We start from the raw sequence: 15,130 nt of genomic DNA, 5'->3' as shown, positions 1-15,130 counted from the left end.
ACATACATGTGTTTAGCATTACTGTTTCTTAAACTGATAAGCTGTTAAACTTTTGTGATATAGTTTACTACATTTAAAGGATCAGTTTCAGCTGCATGACTGGAAAATACTGGATGGGTGTTTTTTCCCCTCACTTTATCCATTCAGCTGCTTCTTCCTTTAAGTGACAATCTGTACACACAGACACACACTTCTGTATGTTCTCAAGTACTCCAGCTGGAAGGTCTTGTACATGAAATGACTTAAGCATTTACATTTAGATGTCCTCGTGCCTTCCAAATACTTAAGCTGGACAGATATCTTCAAGCCCACCTCTTGTTTTTTGTTTGAAGCAAAACTTCTAAGAATTTTTGGGTTGTACATCATTATAGAAAATTGTCCTCAATGATCACATCACACATCAGAAATTAATTTCATTAAATTTTTAATGAAACTGTAATGGTGTATGACTGCAATAGTAACACTGTATTGCTTTCGGCTTATGTTTTGATTCCTTTTGATGTAGGAACTTGGTTCAGGATAATATTTCTGTGAAGCTAATTCATTAACTGTCTCTCAGTTGTGTTCCAAAGAGATAATTTTGTGGTTAGACCTTGCTAAGCACTTGCTCGCTCACTGACCCAGTGGGGTGGAGATAAAAATTGGATGGGTAACGGTGAGAAAGCTCGTGGGCAAAGCTGAAGCTGTGCACACAAGCAAAGCAAAACAAGGAGCTCATTCACTGTGTCCCAAGGCTGGAGAGGTGCTCAGCCATCGCCAGCAGAGCAGGGCTCCATCAAATGGAACAGTGACTTGGGAAGACAAGCACCACCATCATTCCAAACATCCCCCCTTCCTTTTTCTTCTCACAGTTTTTATTGCTGAGCATCATGTCACATGGTCTGGAATATCTGTCTGGTCAGTTGGGGTCAGCTGTCCTGGCTGTGTCCCCTCCCACCTCCTTGTGCACCCCCAGCCTCCTCCCTGGTGGAGCAGCAGAAAGGGTCCTGATGCTGCATAAGCACTGGTCAGCTGTAGCTGAGATATTTATCCCTGTGTTATCAAAGTGGTTGATACTGAAACCAAGCACCAAAATTGCTGCTATAAAGAAATTTAAGTTTATCCTAGCCAAAACAAGCACAATAATTAGTACTTTTATTGCTTGAAGAATGGGAAGTGAAATTACTTGTCTAGACTTCAAATTCTAAAAAAGTTGCATTGGAGATGTACCTTGTATACTACTCTTCTATGCAGATTATAGCTCCTAAAAAAAGAGACTGCAAATGACACACTTGCTTTAAACTTAGTTATTTAAATTCATGCATTTTTAAATTTAAATTTAAAAATCAAGTGGTAAGTAGAGTCTGTGTGCACTTGATCCAGTATACATGCACGTTCAATGAAAAGCAAATATACTTCATACGGCATATCACAACTAACATTCTTAAAAAGATTCAAAATTGTAATTGCATTAATATAATGGTACTCTTGATGCTAGGCAAATTAGTAATGCAGATATTTTTGTTTGTTAATTCTTTATTTATGAACTGTGGGAAAATTCAGCCATCCTAAAATTATTCAAGCAAAAGTAGTTGCTCTGAACATAAATTCAGTATAAAAAGTTGATATTCTGCTATTTTTAGTAATGGCTACTTATTTGCTCCTAACAGATATCTTTTGTGGCACATCTGCCACCTCTTGGGATTGGAGTTTATCAGCTTCTGGAGGATGAGAGTTCAGAAGCAGTTTTAGCTGACTATAACATATATGTAAGGAATAGCAGACAGGAGAAGCCAGATAGAGTTTTCAAGATAAAAGAGATGCAGCATGCTGTGGATAATATAATCCTGGAAAATGCATACATGAAAGTGTGGTTTTCTGGAATGTCTGGATTACTGGAGGTATGTTATATTTTATTTCAAAACACTGTATTTTACTTTTTTTGTGGTGTGCTTTATGGAAACCTAACATGAATCGCTGTCCTTTTAGAAAATAAACAGCAAGGAAGATGGTAAAAATCATCAAATGAAGGTTGAGTTTGCTTGGTATGGAACTACCAGTAACCGAGATAAAAGTGGAGCTTATCTCTTCTTACCAGATGGAGATGCCAAGGTAAACCTTCTGTTTGCAAAGAAATTCTAATCTTGACGTAACTTAAAGTGTTCGGCAAATACAGATTGGAAGAGCTAGTTATCCCCAAAACTGAAATAAAAGTTGTGTGGCTAGGCATAATGACATGAGGTATTGAAATGATTGACAGAAGTTCATACTTCCTAACCCTACATCAGAGTAAAAACACAATAGAAATTGGAAAATGTGAAAATCTAGAGAATATTTATGATTCCCCCCCAAAAAAATAAGATGTGATCCTTGCCAGAAATCCAGTGGGATGTGGCCATTTATTATCGATGAAATACGTTAATTTTTCCTTTCTATGATGAAAATGTGTACTGATTCATTTCTACATCTTCACTCTTCTGTTTTTGGGGTTTTTTTTTTAAATTGTGAATGTGTTGCTTCTGATTCAGAGCTACTTTTTAAGCTGATATTTGCATACTTGGTTTAATTTAGTAATTAAGATACTGAGTCCCAATTGGCAAATATAAAGACAGAGTAGTAAGAAGCTGTTCTTACTTAGTTCTCTAGGGTTATCTTTATTTTTAGCTGTGTAATTTTTGGATAGCAACAGCATACTCCTATTAATTTTCAAATTAGAAATTGGGAAATGGCAGCATTCTTACAGTGACTTCATTACCATATGGAGTCTACTACTTCCCTTTTGGAACTGGAAGGGTGATATTTCAGAAAGCAAAAGATAAAATAATAAGCATTTATGAAGCTAGCTAGTTGGCAGCATATTTCTTCTGAGTTTCTCTTGTGAAAATTCAAGGTACATACATAAGGTAAATGATGAGCTCTACGCTTACCATTTTAGGAAATATACAAGAGTAATCATTCTGCTTTTTCGCGGGAGGGAAAGGTGTTTGGCTTTCTATCTGTTTTCTTTTATTCATTTCCTATTTCCCTCTTTTATCTGTGCAAATCAGTCTGGAAGGAAACAGAACAGTTTCCTTTTCTTCTAGCAGTCTTTGCTAGAAGCACACCTTTTGAGCCCTGTGATTTGACAGGTTTGAACTATTTAGTATATAGTCCCATAATAATTTACTTCAGATATGTTCATCAGGGTTTCCTTATCCTTCATTTTATATGCCATTTCATATTTCTTCATTTGACTGTGTTTTTATCTGTGAATATTTGAACAATATCACTTGGGGTTTTTAATTTTTACCTTTCATGGTCACACTTTAACTCATTTAATTTTATTTTCTAATTCATCTTTTGCTTTTAAAAAATCACTAAATCTAGCAGTTACATAATTTTAACTATACATTTAAGTAATTTGCTTTGTGAAAATATTCTGGACAAATTGAGGCAGCAAAATTATATGGTTTAAACAAAAGAGAGTCTGTCACATGTCTGCAAGCACAATCAGAAAAGAAAAATGAAATTAAAATGCATCTTAAGTTAACATTAAAAGGGTTCTGTTCGACTTTTGTAACATTTTATACAATAAAAATGAAATTGTTACACTTAAGAAAATTCTGCTTCATTAATATTTTGCTTCACCATAAGGCTCATTTGGCTTGCATTTTAATAACACTAATTAAATTGTCCCACTGGGAATAACAGAGTAATTCTATAGTAGTTTCAAAACCAGTTTGAGCTAATGCTTTCTCTTAAAAGAAATGCCATCTGTTCAGGTTTCGTACTGTAATGCAGATTGACTAACTTTCTAAGTCCTCGTGTGAATTGGCAATAGGATAGATGGCAAGCAGTTTTCTTGATTTTTGGCTAGGTGTTTTGTTGTTTTGATTTTTTTCTTACCTCCTTTACCCTATGTTTTACAGCAAAATTTGCAAAGAATAATTGCTTTTTATGTTGAACTATTTTTCTTCGGTATGCCTTTGTTTTTCCTGCAAAATCAAAACAGAAAACAAGGCAAGAAAGCAAAGGAAAAAGGCAGCATCTTATTTTTTTTTTTTTATGTCAGTGCAGTGTTTGACTGATTGACAGTGTTAATGAAGTTTGGAAGGAAGTGATTTCCTTGAGCCTCACAATAAATATAAATAAAATGTCCTGTTCATGAAGACAAAACATGTTTTTTAACTCCTGTGATTTTGTGAAGAATGTCCAACTCATTTTTTTTAGATCAATGGGAAAAAAACCTACAGTATTCAATAAACTTTGAAACAGTTAAATGTCTGTGTTTTCTTCTGTATATTCAAGGCAAGTCAATAGGTGATGACTTCTTACTAGTCCTGATTGTTATCAATAGGGAATAGAGCAAAGCAGTTTTTGTCAAAGCATCAGATGCTAAGTGTTTGTGGGATCAATGTGAATAGTTGATTTTTTTGTTTTACAAATAATTTTTTTCAGTATCAAAATGATGGGTTTTGGTACATTCAGACTAGGAAATTTTGATTCTCCCTCAGGCAGCTGGTTCTGTGATTCTTTGTATGTACTAGTTCCCATAGGTACTTATGTACTAACAGAATATAGAAGAAAACAGATTTTTTTCCCTTGCAGGATCTCTAGTGCTAGAGTTGAAATACATGATATTATCTCAGTCTAACCTCAAACCCTGCCAAAAAGGGGCAATCTGCTATTGCAGATTGCAGAAACACCTTTTCCTGCAGGCTGTGACTTGTGATTTTTCTCTTTTTAAATTTTAGACCAATCCAGAACATTTCATGTGTGGTTGAAAACTTTCCCCTGGGCATAGTTTTTTTTGGCACCCAAACCAACAGTGTGCTGCACTACCTACTTTCCTGGGCAGACTAAAATGGTTAGGAGTGCTTTACTTGTCCACAAGGGGAATAGTTAATTGCCCATGCTTTCTGCCACCAGGCTGCAATATACCATGCCATTTTCTATACAAGCCAGTAAATATTTTGGTGAAGGTGTATCTCCAGTTATTTACACCCTTTGGCACCCATTTTCATGTTAAGTATTTTAATATACTATAGGCATTCATGAGGTATTATTTTGTTCCAAGTTTTTTCCCTTAAAATTCCTAGCTAGCTTCTCCCCAGGTGTCCTGCCCACTATCTTTCCAAAAGATATCCAAGATATCCAATATATCCAATATTTTTTGGATATAATCCAAAAAAAGATTGTCTTATTTCTCTTGAATAGGAGTACAGAAAGATAATTTCTGAACCCTTTGGCCCACAGTTCTGTTGTCCTGTTTCTGAAAAATACTGATTTCCAGGCTCAACAAAGCTGCCTCATCTTGTACAGGCTGCTGCATCTTGTACAATGGAGTTCATTCCACTTGAGCTGAGGGGAATAGATACTACAGCAGCTATTATTTTAACTCTTTAGAAAGTGGAGTCTTCAGACTAGCCATTGGATATGAAAGCAACATATTTTTATTCCAGTTCAAGGTGTGAGTAATCACAGATTACTTCATGCTGGAAAGTCCTTTAGTCCATGCTTGTTTACAAAGCAGACTTAACACTGAATTGAGACAAGGGCTTTGTTAAATCAGTTTTGCGAATATCTATCTTTGTTTCTTCTTGCCACATTGCCTTAGACTTTCACATCAAAAGTACCTTTGTATTTCAGATCCAGGACCAGGATCCTTTCACAAACCTGTGCATCTCACCAAGGATCTTTACAGTGATACTAGAATAATTGAATATTCAATGCATAAAGATGTTTTCCTGTGTAAAAGCGAAAGCCTGATTGATTCAAATGTTTTTGGTGGGCAATTATCTCTTTATAGGTTCTGAACTCCTGGTATTTCTCCTGGTAACCATCAACAAATCAAGTTCTAGGATTGGTGCTTTTCTAAGCACTAAATATGAATTTGAAGGCTCCCCTGTTCTATCACTGCCATATTTTTACTTTAATTTTCCTGCTTGCCCAATAATCAGGGAACATAACTCATCCTTGAGAACTTGAGTATACATGATATTGCCACTCTTTCATAAGAAAGAACTTGTCTGATCCCCAAAACTGCATGATAGCATCTGCTTTTGTAAGCCACCTTCCTTTTCAGTGCCTTTTCTAGCACTGTGACTGAATTGGAGGCTTACAAACTCAATGCATGTCCTAGCAAAATTAAGAACAATTATTTTTAAAAAATTGATTCGTTTTGGGCAATATCTGCAAAATAACAGTTCCTTTTCCATCAGCCCATCTTTCTGTTTAGTTTGGAATGGTCTGTAATAAGTTGCATTTATCTTCAGAAGAGGAGCTGATTTGGCTACATGTGCAGCCTGGAGCCTCAGGTGTGTGAACTGAATATTTGTGGCAATATCCCAGAATCTGAGAGCTGGTATATTAATCTCATATCAGTTGTCTGTGTATTTTGATAGCTGTTGTCAATATCATACTCATGTTTTGTACTAAAAAACTCAATGGAAAAGAGTTCCTGCAAATGTTTGGGTTTAGGTTTTTTAAATTTTTGATTTTTGAAATTACTTCAGGTAATTTTTTTCTAGTAAGTGCACAGACTTTTGTATTCCTGTCACTCACCCAGCATCTCTCCATTTTGCTGGCTAGCTCCATAAGAGCAGAGCAAGAAATACTCTTACAAACAACACAAGACCATAAGATCTCTGTTGCTTTGATAACAGAATATATTTGGCAGTCTGCTCTCTGTGTAACTGACATTCTCCTAGGTCACAGGTCATTGGCTTGTCCTGATGACCTCAGGTTTCTCAGGTCCTTTTCTGAGAGTTCCTTTAGGTGCTGTTTCAGTCTGTCTTTGCTAGCTTGAGCATCTTCATTTTGCTTTGCTCTGCAGGGAGGATTTTGAAGGGTTTGATTACTCCACCATTTGTTTGGTCATCCAGTTCCTCCTCTGCGAGATTTTTAACTTCTAGAAGCCAGGTAGTCACTGATCAAATTAGTTTGTCTTCTCTGCCTATATGTGATAGAAAAGCAAATATCAGTCTCTTCTGCCAGAAGGGGAGAGTTCAGTCTACAGTTATGGGTATTGTTAGTTTTTCATGGAAATAAGACGTTCTAACCTAAGGTCTTCAAATTTCTCTCAGTGTATTAGCTCATCTATCTAATATGCCCCCTGAACACCATATTCCTTCTGTATTTCTCACCTAGCAAATGGATTTTGCATAACAGATAACATTTGTCTGTCTTATTGACAAGACAAGAGCCTGTGGAAGTATTGCATAATTTTTTCATGTAGACTATCAAGAAATCTAAAACACTATTTTAAGGTTTTTTTATTGGTTAACTGGATAAAATTTTCTGTAGGAAAAAGCCTTTTCTCCCTAAACCAAACAATCTTATCAAAGTGTAAGTAACTATGATTTCTCTTCCAAACTCCTGTACAAAATATTCCTGTAGTTGATAACTGCGGAGTTGCCTCTTGTAGCTCTGGCAAAGCTTTTATTAAAGAGTATTCTGAAGCTCTAAGAATAAGTATGTGAATAGAAAAGGTGAGCTTTTTGCCCTTGAAAACCCCTTTCAGTTTTTTCTTTTATAGAATACTTCTTGAAATCTTTCCTGTTATACATACGGTTATATGCTCAAAGAATATTGGATATTTACCTGTACTTGCTCTTCTCTAGTGTGTTTTGTCTGTATGTATGTGAGCTTTATCTCTGCTCTTCCTCAAGATGCATTTGTTCTTTGGTGTCATTTCTTCAAGAAAGACCATGCTCTGTCCTTGTGGCTTTGCTATATACAGAAGTAAGACAGCCACCCTCTGAGAGCTTTCTGCCTAGATCCCTCTGAATAATGTGTTTTTCAAGCATTTGGGATGCATTTTTTGTGAGTGAAGTCTTTATTTACAGCTGTTTCCCTATTGAAGTAGTTGCATGTGTTGTGTTTTCATTTTTGGCTTGTACACTCAGTATTTAATTAATTTTTACCTTTGCAGCCATCCATTTATTTCCATCTGGTACACACAATTTAGTGTGGGATCAATGTTTTTTTGTTTTTTTTTTTAAAGTCACTGTTTGCCTAGCCAAGACTCTAAATACTGTGACTACATGGAAAGATATTTTTTTCATCTCTTTGATTTGACTGTGAATATGCTAAATTTGCCCCAGTCTGTGGGAGCCATGAGTAGTAAGCCACTGTCCTTATTGATATTTCATAATGATTTCCAGCCCTACCCTGCATTCCAGAGAGCTCCACTGGCAACAACTGTGTCTGCTTGTGATGAAGAAAAAGCTTTCTCTTCTCTTTCCAAAGGATATGCAAACTGATCTAAACAGCAGAGTAGGGGAGGCTTTCCTTGTGCCGTGTGTACCACTTATGGAGGTAGTCAAACCACGTGCACCAAATTTTGAAAGTACAGTGTTGAATTAATGGTTAGTGGTTACAATTTTGCTAGCAAAAGAAATCAATCCTGATGCAATATCAATACATTCATGTCCTTGTTTATAGACCTTGTATCACTTAATCCTCATAAAATACTTGTGAGATGTGTAATGAGACTTAACCTTTTAGCTGAAAAGAATATAGGACTCTGAAGAGAAGTTGCTGAATTTCAGATTAGGAATAAATTTTAATCTCCAGTGTTTTAGATCTAGAATGGTTTAAGAACCCACTGTTTTAATATTTATTAAATACTTTAATTTATTGACACTACATTTATGAAAAATTTCCAAAATACTCACTCTGACTTTCTGTTTTCTTTTTGTAGCCTTATATTTTTACAGACCCACCTACCATAAGAGTTGCTCATGGAACGATTTTCTCAGAAGTTGTTTGTTTTTTTCACCACGTGACACATACCATGCGGCTGTATAAAATCCAGGGTAAGAATTGTGAAATTCTGTCTCTCTTGGCAGTCATTTTGCATCACAATGGTCTTGGATCCTACCTGCCTTTTTAATGTTTAAATGCATCTCTGTACTAGTGCAGAGTTCATGAGGCTGAGGTTGTATTGACTCCATACACTTCTCACTGTGTACTGTGGTGTCTCTCTGAGTGTCATATTATTCATTAAGCTGGTATGCTTAAACTCAAGAGATTTGTTGGAAATATGTCTCCAGACTTTACTAACTCATCTGAATGCTGTAACTAGCTACACATTTTGCAAATCAGAAAAAAAAATGAAATACCTTGGAGAGAATGTAAGAACATAGTTTCTTTCATAGTTTCACGTTTACTGATGGAAGTACAATGTATATCAGTCATCTTAATAGAGAAATCTGGTTTACTTCACAACTTCAGGCTTTAGTTATTTATTATCTCCCTTTGTATGTCCTTTTTCTGCTTGGGAGAGCTCATGACAGAATTGTCTTTGTCTCTTGAGAAGCACCAGCACCAAACATCAACTTTTTGGCTCTTAGGACATAACATCATACTAGTTTTCCTTTGTTTCCTTCAGTTTTCTTTTTAAATTGCTTGTTTCTCTACTGTGCAGCTACTGATTTCTAAGGAAATTCTAGGTAAGCAGTAATTTTAGAAACTCTCTACCCTTTCTTGATGGAATTGGCCACTAAAAAACTTGAAAAACTTGATGGAATTAGCCATTGAAATATGTAAGAGGGAGGAAATCATGGTGCAATTGTATACAATTATTTTCATAAGGAAACTTGAGTTAACGTGCTTAAGTGTATCTTTCTGTAATTAAGAAACATGCATTCATTATTTATATTTACTGGAATTATTCTGAAATAAAGAATCACTAATTAATGTTTTCAGTTGAGGTAACTTACCTGTTTTGTATTACCAACTTTACTGTAGGAGTCAAAATTGTCTTCATGTTTTTTAAAATCCTATTTTCCATATTTAATTATTTTTCCTAAACAACTTCTAAAACAAAGTTATAAGTACTTTGAAAGTCTTGCTTGCTCTTCTCTTTTAGGTCTCAAAAAATAGGAATGACATCATCTCTTTGATTTTTTTTTGTTTGTTTGTTTTTTGTTTTATTTTAGTTCTAGTGTATTTCAATCCAGAACTAAAATGGATTCAGATGCTTCATTTTTGTGACATGTGTACGTTGAAGGATGAAGTTGCTGGAGTTTATACCTATGCCAAAAGATCATCAGAATTCAGTTCCCACTGATACAGTAGTTTTGGATCAAACATTAGCTCACACTCCTTAGGAACACAAGCCAAGAGTTTGCATTCTTTGCTGAACATCCTAAGGAAACACAACATATATTCAAGACTATATATATATATTTGTTTTATGTGACAAATTATTAAAATCATCTTATATGGAAAAAGATGATTTGAGGTCAAGAGGTACCAGGTTGCCAAGAATGTGCAAAAAAAGTTATGTTCCAGTGTGAGTTTTAGTAAATTAAAATTCTCAGCAAGGGAAAAAGCCTGAAAAGCCTTTTTTTTTCTTTGTTGATAGGAAGAGGTTGTTATTTTAAAGTGGATTATTCTTTAGTACTCATTTTTCTTTAATTTGCTACTAAATACCTGGTGGAAGTATTTCAGTTAAAAGAAAATGAGTTGTCAGTAAAAATCACTTGCTTGCCAATTCCTAACACTTAAATTTATCTTTTCTTGTGAGTATACTGTCTACTTTTTTCCTTTGGTTTTTCTGACAATTTTTAATTCATCACAATGTTTCAATACTTACACCATTACAAATGTAAAGTGTACACGGGTAAGTCCTGTACCATGTTTCTACTTGACAAGAAAAAATTATGCAAAATATATTTTATATATTGTCTGTTTGCTCTTTGGTGTGTTTTTATCTAAATTTCTTAAAGTGTTATTTTTCAAAGTTTAAAATTTCATAGCTTTGCATCATTGTTTGGCTGAGGTCTATTTCCTTGGCTTTGTAAGGGGAGTTATTTATATAGCATTGCTTCAATTAAAAGAAGATACTTTGAATTCTTACTAGACATGTACAGTTACAAAGCTTGTGGGAAAAATCACTATGTGTATAAATGCATTTTGATTTCAAATCAGAATCTCATATCCTGTTGTAACCTACCTGCTTGCCAAGGGGTAGCAAGACTGATTGTGTGGCTAATCCAGCTGTTAGATAGTACTCCCAACTCCTACATCTTCAGCAGTTTTGGGGAAAATAGCTTTTACCACTTTTGGCTTTAAAATTCTGTTTATTTTGGGCAGAAAATACTCTGGGTTGACAGCTCTATTCAGTAATTGACCACCGAGTGATTTTTAACTTTTGCTGCCATTGGCATCTGGTTTTGATATTAGCATAATTATGTTAATCTTTTTATCAGAAGCTTGTCATACTTTATTTTCTGCATAGTTTTATTTTTGTATACTCTCAAATTATGCAGTACAAAAATTATGACAGTCTAAATTAAATTACTGCATTATTCTTTAATGTACTCATGCTTTTAAATATCTGGAAAAAATACTTGAAATATTTGGAAAATCTATAACTGGGAACATCAAAAGTGGAGCATATAAATCTGCAAATTCCATACTAGGTTTGGGAAAATAGAAGTAATTAGCTGAACAAAGTGTTTTTGATTTAGCACTGAAGTTTAATAACCGTTGGTAAATGTTAACATTTGAACAGTTGCTGTACTTCTGCAGGTGGCATTTAGATTTTAAAATAGATGGGGAAACAAGTACATATCTGTGTTCTGCTTGGTGCAATTCTTATTGCAATCATTAGTCCCATTAGACTACAGAAAGGGTAGAAGTGGTGAGGCTGAATGATGGTATGATTCCACTTCAGACTGTGACTTGAACTGTTTGAAAAGGTCAGGTTATTATTAAAGGTATTTAATTTTTAGTACAAGGCACTGTAGGGAAAAAACCTAACTCACTGAACAACTTGTCTGAATTTTCAGACACCTAATCCGTCTGTTAATAAATACGAACCTTTTCCCTGTCAACAAAGTTTTGTGTCCTGCATGTGATTGTATCAGTTCCAATTTCTTAATTCACTGTCCTTAAGGAAGATTCTTGCTCATTTGATTAAAGGAGCTGCTCAAAGTTTGTTGCTCAGTTGAACAGTTCTATTAAGAATCTAGTAACTTCATTCTTGTCTGGGAATGGGGACAGCTGCTTAAGAGTGAAGGGGAGCCAGGTCTTGCTCTAGCAAATTTATTTAAAGACAACACTTAACAGTTGTGTGCTGTTCCCTACTGGTTTACTGGAACCCACAGTGGTTCTTTTCATGTATTGCTCCTGTTCCTCTTCACTGCTCTCTTTCATACTGTCAGTTCAATTTGTAGCAAATTAGAAATATTGCTATATCATCTGTTGCATAACTGAACTGTCTTCCAACGTCTGATTAGGTATAAGAAAAAACAAAATCTAGATCACTGTGTCCTGGGAGCACAGTCATTCTTATACATGTAGCAATCACTTTTAGAGATTTTAAATGCATCTTTTTCATGTAGGTTTGGAAGGTCAGTCTCTTGAAGTTTCCAATATTGTGGACATAAGAGGGGAATATAATCGTGAACTTGCAATGAGAATTTCATCCGACATAAACAGTCAAAATAGATTCTATACTGATCTTAATGGATATCAGGTAATTACCATCTTTTAATTGTAAAAGCTTAGGGTGTCAGGTTTTGACTGTCTAAATGTAAAGAGCTTATATTAATCAAACTCACGTGTTAAACTGCACTTATCATTTAAAAGGGGAAATGCTTTTTAAAAATATACCTGTTATAAAATTTGATGTAGACCAGACTAAGAAGTAACTGTGTGCTTTTAAGACGTTTGTTGAATATTCCTTTAAATTCTTTTAAAGAGAAGAATTATAATACAACAAGTTATGACAACTCACCATGTAGTTAGTTATTTAAATATATGCATGACTTCTTTTCCTCTGCTTTGTTTAGTTAGAACCCATTGGATAGCACAATGTATAAGGACCACACCTAGTGAACAGCTGCTTGCTGCTGTATTGGAAATAAATGATGTATTTTTGATGTATTATGCTTTTTCTATTGGTAATACATCTGAGGAAAGGGCTATTGTCTTAACTTGAACTGTGCAGCACACACAAAAGAGAGAAAAATTGTTTTTCCTTACCTTCCTTTCTTGCTAATAAGAGTTTTGCAAATACAGGGAGACCACGACTCCTGAGTAAAAGATGACTGGTTTTCCAGTTACTGGTACTACTGCATTTGCTGGAGACAGTGAATATTTAAACTTGAAAGTAATTTTAATACAACTACTCACTTGTTATATACCATTCAAGAATTTAAACAGCACTTCAATAAGTGCCCATTATAAACCAACAATTCCTTTTATCCTACCTTAAATCTATTCATTGCTTGCTCTCTAGAGGAGAAATTTTTTTCTCTCATTTTATAACTGTGATTATTCCTTTTTATAGATTCCCTTTTTGTAGGTTCCCTTGATGAATCTTGCACGATTTTTTAATATTCTTTGATCTAAAAGTACACTGAAGCTGCCATTTCCAAAGTGGTAATTTTAGCCAGAAATCTCAAAAAAGCTAAATAATACAGTTGAGTGAATGCTTTTGTGATGGTTGTTCTTCTAAAGCACATGGGATAAATGTCTGAAAATGTCTTTGAAATTTAATTGCATAAAAAGAATGTATGTTTTTGAAGTTTGTGTTCATATTGCAGATCCAGCCTAGACTGACGATGAGCAAGTTGCCTCTTCAAGCAAATATCTATCCTATGACTACCATGGCTTATATCCAAGAAGCTGGCATTCGTTTGACACTTCATTCAGCTCAGTCTCTAGGTGTTGCAAGCTTGAAAAATGGTAAATATAAGATGAAAGATATGACAAAGGTCTCTCCTTCACGATATTCTGAAATAGTTAATTCAGAGATTACTGTACTTACCTACAAGCATTTGAAGAGAGGAAATAAGTTTCTCCAACTCTGACAAGTTTTAGAGTATGTCTGTAACAGAGAAGGAAGAGGTTGGTCCCACATGAGTTCGTGTCATCTTCAATGAAAGATCTCTCTCAAACTAGAGGCAGAGGAAAAAGATTGGAAAAAAGAAAGAACAATAAATTATCAGAACCAGCTGTTTTTCACTAAAGAACTCTGGTAGAATGAAATAACAGAACTAAAGACTTTCTTCTTTTTCATACTGCCCTGGTAGGAGAGGACTTAAGAAGGATGCTGATCATGGTTTTTGTTCTGTTTGTTTGGTTTACTGTATACAGCACTAGTCTTAAGGTACATACAGCATAGCCTAACTTCCCTCTCAAGGAAAAACAACAGCAGCTATTTTGAAGATTACTGTTAGTGAAATAAAGGATAAATATGACCCTGGGTAAGAGTTAATGTACTTCTAAAGCAAAATGATACCTCACAAATTTAATGGTTAGTTTGACAGAGCTGATGAATATGTTGACAAGAAAAATCAATTCATATTAAGAATTCCAAAAGAGACACAGTCTTGCTCCTTGGTGCAGAAAAGGGTATGATGAATGGCCTGGAGGACTAGAAATAGAGAACAGTTATTCATTCTATCAGAATGGGGGCAGTATTCAAATAAAGCTAGAGGTAGTGGGCAAAATAAGGTATTTTATAACTTAATATGTATAATTCTTTGCTATAATATATGTTGTCAGTTTAAATTTATATGATTTTGGACAATAATGGAGAGAATACTCAGAAGAGAAAGAGTCCATCAGAAACTGCACCAAAACCTACTTCACAGTTTCTTTTAAGAAGAATGTCATAAATACTCTGTTATTACAAAAGCATGAATACCATGCTGGATTGGTGGCAGTATTAGCAAACCTAATTCACTTTAGGGTAAGGAATTAACACTGACCTATACAGTGATGCTGTAATAAAACCATGGTGGAAAATACCAGCCTTTTCTCCCAAGTCTACCAGATACAAGACCCAAACCACATTTTTTTTTATGCCTCCCCTTGCTGGAAACCCAACTCCTATTGGCCTAATCCTGTAAATGACCCTGACACCACCACTGTTGTTAAGCACTCATTAAATGGGTGTTAGAGACTAAATTAGTCTGCAGAGGCTCTGTTACCTGATAATAGTATCTGTATTTGTTCTTTAACAATCTTAGTCTCTGCATCACAAGATAATGCACCATCTAAATCCACAGACACTCCCACTGTCTGCCATCACATTGGCAAAGTTAAGGGTAGCACTGTTCGACATTTTGCAGTTAAGCATCAGGGAGGAACTGACCTTCTGTGATCCCTTGTTTCAAATCTCTCAGATGACATTATATGCTTTTCACCT

The 15,130-nt window shown here is 35.0% G+C and overlaps 1 protein-coding gene across 1 annotated transcript in view; it reads left to right on the top strand.

The window, feature by feature from the left end:
• MAN2A1 (mannosidase alpha class 2A member 1) overlaps positions 1-15,130 on the top strand; it is a 105,266-nt gene that overhangs the window by 67,796 nt on the left and 22,340 nt on the right. Inside the window, exons 14-18 of the mRNA XM_064403057.1 lie at positions 1,650-1,880; positions 1,969-2,091; positions 8,663-8,777; positions 12,315-12,448; positions 13,521-13,662. Coding sequence (XP_064259127.1) covers positions 1,650-1,880; positions 1,969-2,091; positions 8,663-8,777; positions 12,315-12,448; positions 13,521-13,662 — 745 coding nt within the window. The remainder of the gene's footprint in view (positions 1-1,649; positions 1,881-1,968; positions 2,092-8,662; positions 8,778-12,314; positions 12,449-13,520; positions 13,663-15,130) is intronic.

This window comes from Passer domesticus, chromosome Z (assembly GCF_036417665.1).
Source record: "Passer domesticus isolate bPasDom1 chromosome Z, bPasDom1.hap1, whole genome shotgun sequence".
Classification (NCBI taxonomy): Eukaryota; Metazoa; Chordata; class Aves; order Passeriformes; family Passeridae; genus Passer; species Passer domesticus.
Note: the sequence above shows the minus strand (reverse complement) of the source record. Positions and strands in the feature narration are given on the sequence as shown.